This window comes from Schistocerca nitens, chromosome 5, assembly GCF_023898315.1.
Source record: "Schistocerca nitens isolate TAMUIC-IGC-003100 chromosome 5, iqSchNite1.1, whole genome shotgun sequence".
Classification (NCBI taxonomy): domain Eukaryota; kingdom Metazoa; phylum Arthropoda; class Insecta; order Orthoptera; family Acrididae; genus Schistocerca; species Schistocerca nitens.
In genome coordinates, this window is record NC_064618.1 from 701,523,635 (window position 1) to 701,529,963 (window position 6,329).

At 36.1% G+C, this 6,329-nt stretch overlaps 1 protein-coding gene across 1 annotated transcript; it reads left to right on the forward strand.

The window, feature by feature from the left end:
* The first annotated feature begins 504 nt into the window (after window positions 1–504).
* LOC126260670 (uncharacterized) lies at window positions 505–4,649 on the forward strand. The gene is made up of 3 exons (XM_049958007.1): window positions 505–713; window positions 2,171–4,430; window positions 4,579–4,649. The coding sequence occupies exons 1-3, from the start codon at window positions 561–563 to the stop codon at window positions 4,647–4,649; spliced, it is 2,484 nt and encodes an 827-aa protein (XP_049813964.1). The 5' UTR covers window positions 505–560.
* Window positions 4,650–6,329: the final 1,680 nt, after the last annotated feature.

Below are 6,329 nucleotides of genomic sequence, written 5' to 3' on the forward strand. Positions count from 1 at the left end.
GTATTGTGCGTAACGGTGTAGTCTACAATTAAAATTCCCTGCCTACATTCCTATAAGAGTCGGCTAATGTGTTGCTTACTCCTACGTAGTCCATGTGACTAAAAGTATCCGGACACCGCTAAGAGCCAACTACACTACTGGCCTTTAAAATTGCTACACCAAGAAGAAATGCAGATGATACACGGGTATTCATTGGACAAATATGTTATACTAGAACTGGCATGTGATTACATTTTCACGCAAATTGAGTGCATAGATCCTGAGAAAACAGTACATAGGACAACCATCTCTCGCCGTAATAACGGACTAGATCAGCACCCCCTGTAAAAGAAAGCCTGTCTACGTAGTGCGTGACGTCACAAGATGGCTACACACATAGTCCCTTCTTCAACAGTTTCACGGAACAGTGCTTGTGAATAGTCGTTCGGCGAGTTACGCGTCAGTTTAGTATTATAGTGAATGGTGTTCCTGCGTTAGTGTACGTGATTTGATTGTTTAGTTTCTGTGCACTAAACTGGTGATCTGTTTTTCTTTGCTGTGAAAATTTCGTTGCCTGCAAAATGCCGTATCGTTGTTGTGTGCCGAATTGTAGAGGAAATTACGACGGTGGACCAAAAGTAACCGTGTTTAAATTTCCGGAGGATGAAGCAACGAGGAAGAAATGGTTGTCACGTATTCGCAGACATAACTTCACTCCTTCTTCAAGTTCAAGAGTAAGTATTTGTTTTGTTTATTTCTTAAAAGAGGTTAAGTGTGCTAACACAGAATAGGCACTTATGCAGTAAGGAAGGTCAGCGACATTTTGACTAATAGATCTTAACTGAATAAGTGCCGAACTAAATAGCGTTTCGTTTTCTTGCCCTGGCAATTCTACAGTTTAGCTGGTATAGGTTATATGAATTCTGTAAGTTCAACCAGTATAGCCTAAGCACAGTCATACTTACGTAGTTAAATATCTCAGTATATCTTTATACTTACTGTTTATGCTGCCTGTTGTTAGGAATAAAAGTCGGTTTATAATTAAGTACGTGCACTTAAGATACAGACGACTTTCGATGTATTCTGCTTCTGTATTTAGTGTTTCTTTTTGCTGTAAAAGTCTTTAGGAAGTTGCCTGTTCAAAAACAAGTAATGTGGTTTACCCAGAAATTGAAAATGAAGTAAAAACAGTGTCTCAGTCGCTTGTTTTTAATAAATTATTGGTGGGAATTTGAAGTCATTGCAAGGAATGTTACTATTAGGGAATATAGTAGGCTTTAGACTTAACAGTGAACTATAGACAGGAAAAATGAATGAGTACATGAATGGATTAACAGGCCATCACAAAATGCAAAGGGAGAAACTGTGAAAACATAAAAAATACTTGTGGATTTTACAAATTCTTACTTTCTGGGTCTGGAATTTCAGATACATGCCAGTGACCTACACAGCTGTCTTATAGATACACAGCTACAGTACTTGAAAGCAATTGTGTGCTCATGTTTAGCCTAATAGGTAGCACATAAGTGGCAATGTATTAGTTCATCATACTGTCAGTTTTTATGTAAGTTATGAACTGATATCAAAAGCAAAACAGTGTCTATCTGATAAAAAGCACTACCTTTAAGTATTTCGTAGTTCTAAAGGTTACACAGTGTGACAATTACTTTGTATTATTCTGTTACTGTGTCACAGTTGCTTCTATGGATTACACCTGTGTGAGTTTGGTGTCATCATGCTTTCTTGTGTCCGAGGTGTGTGTGTGGGGTGGGGGGTGGGGGGGAATAGAGCAAGACATTAAGCAAAAGTCCCACCCCTCTTGTGAATATATGAGCTTCAAGGCTAAATTATAAAAAAAATTGTCACTGTTATTGAATCATGCTACAAACATTAGTCAATGTTTGTAATTTTTGATGGGGAAAGTACTTTCTTCATTTCACCATCTCTTTAAGAGCTTGTTGCCATGACATGTAACTGCATGTGTTTTGATATTGAAGTGTTATTGTTTTATAGAGTTACTATGCCATGGCCACATTTATCACTTGAGTATTCTGCATTTTAGTTGGGAGTCTATTTGTATTTTAGAACTAGAAACTAACTTTATATTCATAAATTGTTTTCACACTATTAATATTGTCATCACATTCAGTTGTAAGCACAGTTTTCATTTTTTATTCATTTTTAATTACAGGTATGTCATGTTCACTTCCACAAGGATGATGTTATTTGGGAAACACAAATTGTGGATGAAAGGACTGGTCAGTTATTAAGAGCCCCCCTTCTCAAACCACGTTTGAGACCACATGCAGTTCCATCACTACTCCCAAACTGTCCTTCCTACCTTTCAAAGGAAGAAAGTAGACGTGAAGGGCCAGAGGAGAAAAAGCAAAGGCTTGAAAATGAGCAGTTAGCTGCAGCGTTACAATATAGTTTAGCATCACAGAAGGACTATGAAAACACTTTCAGCTTCAGTTCTTTAGAAGAGTTGATGTTGCGTACGAAGGAAGTGGATTTGCCCAACGAGTGGAGTGTGATCGAAAAACACAGTGATTTTGTTTGTTTTTTAAAGATAATAAGAAATCCAGCACCATTAATCACACATTCTGTCGTTATAGATAGTAATTTAAATGTTTCATTGTTTAAGAAAGATGTACAAATTAAGACATTAGGAAAAAGATCTTTTCCTGTAATTGTAACCAATATCCATGAAATTGTCAGTGTACTGCAGGAGTTTTCAGACACAGATTGTGGGCACTCAGAAACTTCTATAGATAGTATTGTAGAGATAGTGAAAGACAGTCTAGGAGTGCTGAAAGACAGTTTACAGGAGAGTGAAAAGGAGATGGTAGACTTTATATATGAACAAGTTAGTCTCATAAATGTAAAGAAATTTAATCATAGGTTTAGTTCTACATTTATGATACTGTGTTGTTTGCTATTTTCCATTTCATCTCATGCTTACAATTTTTTACGTAGCAGCTCATTAATGAAAATGCCACATCCAAGCACTCTGCGTAGGGTCTGCAGCAAATTTAATGTGAATCCATCTCACGAAAGGCTTGGGGGAAGTAATTTCCTGTCCTATGCAAGACAGAAATTTCAATACTTGAACAGCAATGATGTCAATGTTGTTTTGAGTGTAGATGAAATTCATCTAAATTCTTATTTGGAATATAAAGGAGGTAGTATTTTGGGCATGTCATATAACTCGGAATGTGCTGCAAATTCAGCATTTGTATTTATGTTGCAGAGTGTCAAGTCTTTGTACAGGGATGTTGTTCACATTTTACCGGTGAAAACCATTTCATCTAATGCATTATACGATGTGCTACTGGCCATAATAAATGGCCTTGAACTAATAGGCTATAGGGTTTTTTGTGTGGTAACTGACAACAACAAAATCAATAGCAAAACCATGTCAATGTTTTCTCTGGATAAAGCTGTTAATATAGTTTTTAAACATCCATCTGATCCTAATCGCCCACTTTTCTTTTTAATTGATGCCGTACACATTGTTAAATGCATAAGAAATGTGTGGCTGAACCAAAAAAATGATGGTAAAGATATGTTTTATCCTCAGTTTCCAGTTAGAAAAGAAGTGGAAGAAAATAAGTTTTCTGTAGCTTCTTTTAAAACACTGAAACAGATTTATGACATAGATTCCAGTTCTTTAGTAAAATATTGTCACACATTGTCTCTCAAATCACTTTGCCCTACATCATTAGAAAGACAGAGCATGAAACTAGTGCTGCAGATATTCAATCGACATGTGTCAGAGGGCCTTGAGGTAGCTAGTGATAAATTTGATTTGAGACATGCACCATCAACAGCAGAATACATTCGAATAATAACAAAATGGTTTGATGTCATGAATGTGAAATCAGTGTTTAAAGGGAAACACAAACAGAATCCTTATATGGATCCGTTGACAACTGATAGCGTTTCTATGCAATTTTTGCTAGATTTTCTAGACTGGCTTGATGTGTGGAAAGCAAAGGGTTTGTCAAGTGGGTTTCTCACAAAAGAAACATTTTTTGCTATTCAGCATACAACATATGCCGTGGTAGAGATTGCTCGATACTGTACTGAAGAGCTAGGTATGAGCTATTTACTGACAGCCAAGCTACAAACAGATGTGCTTGAGCGGCGTTTTGGAAAGTATAGACAGCTTGCAGGTTCCCAATACAATGTTTCAGTGACACAAGTCTATGAAGCAGAAAAGAAGCTTCGAATTCAAAGTGTAATGCCTTTAGTTTTATGTTCTCCTTCCTATGGCAATATCACAGTAGGGGCCATAAAAAATTTTATGTTTTCTGAAGTTGAAGAAACAGACACATTAGACATAGAAGTCAGTGTAACTCAAGACGATGTTCTTTCAGTGAAAGATATTGCAACGTCTTTAACTTTCATTGCAGGCTACTGTGCTCATGCAGTGATTAAGAAGCTGAAATGTGAGAGTTGCCTTAATGAAATTGTGATTGAAAAGGAGTTGCCAATAAACGAACATTTTAGTTTGATACAGAGACTTGATCATGGAGGACTAAAATACCCATCAGACACTATTTTAAATATGATTGTCTACACTTATATTGTCATCAGCAAACTTCTCAAAGAACATGAAAGAGATTTTCTTGCCTGTACGAATCAACGTGCTATTGCCTGTGCAGTAGCACTTGCTACTCTTCACGAAAATGACTTTTTATTATTTGATGGGGTATGCTGCAATGGACATTCATCCCAGGCAATAATGAAAAGTGTTGTTTGGGTTGGTGTCAATATATTTTTAAACAACTACTGTAAAAAGGTTAATGGAAAAAAAAATTCAAAAAACACTCAGCGAAAACTGCAAACTCTTACAACATAATTTTGAAATCTTTATCTTAGATTCTTTTTAAATCATTAATACAAAACCTGTCATCAGTAATATTGCCACATCAACAAATGCCTCTTAAGCTGAACTAGTCAGGTTAATCTGAAACTAGTCAAACTTACCAAATTGCAACTTATGGCTGAGAGTTTGTATAAATATTTTAATATACAGCTGCTAACAGCTATCAACACTAATATCCTAACGTGAAATTTTTATCAAAGAAATTAATCTTTAATATAAAGAATCTTACACTAATTCTTTCTCAGTTGAAGTTGGGTGGTGAATGATACATACAGGAGGGAGGGGAGGGGGTGTGGCAGGCAGAGAGGACCAATAGTAATCTTGTTATAGTATGTGAAACCTAAAAATCATTTCGCTTGCTTTTCCGAGTATGACTTAAACCACTTCTTTGCTGCATGCCTTATTCATAGTATTTCTAATTTGTGTAATAAAGTTATGTGGCCCAACATGGCACATGTCTTTGACAAAGACAAGACAATGCCATTTTGATCACCTTCCTTTATTATTTTGAGAAAAACTTACACAAACTGTGCTATAGCAGACTCCACTTTTTTTGCAAACAAGGTTAGTTTGTTTTGGTGATAAATGGAAGACAAGAGCAAAATTGCTCTATAGTTCTCTACATTCTCTGCAATACTTTTCTTTGTATACTGAAGTTATTACTTTAGCTTGTGATACATGTGAGAAATCTGCCAATTTGTAATGATTCATTAATTGTTACTGTTGAAAAAGCTACTATAGTATTTATGCATTCTTTAGGTAGACAAACTTCGATTTCACGTAGTGTTCGTGGTGTTCCTCTGTCTTCTACTACTGTCACTGTTATGAGTGCAGATGTGCATGCTGTGACAATTGCCCCTCTTTTTCTGAGTTTACTACTTTCTCTGCAGCTGTTATAACTGTTGTTCTCTCAACATTTTCTTATGTAGATCATGTTTGCATATATTTTACTACCAATACAAATGGAGAAGCTGGTGGGGGAGGGCTTTGCAGTACTTTCATGGCCTTTGTGTATAATGATTGGCAGGTCTCCTCATCTAATAGTAATGTAATTCTGGAACAGCTCTCACTTCTGTTACAAGCACTATTGAGTGCCACTAATCCTCAGGTTGACTAATTACTGAGCTCTTTAAATAGATGCTTGCTCTGTGCCATAAAGTGCCTTCTTGTTAGCTCATCTTTGCTGAGGAGAAAAAATCTGAGGTGGACTCTCAGGTATGCCCTTCTGTTGGCTTTTTGAATATATTTGTTTATAAAAGAATATTAAAAAAGCTTAAGCCTGTCACAATTGCTTTTCACTCACCTAATCTAATTAATGTTAGCAGATCATATTCCAACACCACTTGACACATTTTTGCCACATAACATACACTTACAGTTGGTAATTACTTGCAATTTACAGGGTGACCTAATATAATGTCTATATGCATTGCCATTTTTCTACTACAGTGCTTTCATA

What these genes read in the sequence shown, in the direction of transcription:
- LOC126260670 (XM_049958007.1), top strand. Translation starts at nt 561, where the DNA reads ATGCCGTATCGTTGTTGTGTGCCGAATTGTAGAGGAAATTACGACGGT. An exon ending in CTCCTTCTTCAAGTTCAAGA is followed by an intron (nt 714 to 2,170) that starts GTAAGTATTTGT and finishes TTTTAATTACAG; the next exon opens with GTATGTCATGTTCACTTCCA. An exon ending in AGTGATTAAGAAGCTGAAAT is followed by an intron (nt 4,431 to 4,578) that starts GTGAGAGTTGCC and finishes TATTGTCATCAG; the next exon opens with CAAACTTCTCAAAGAACATG.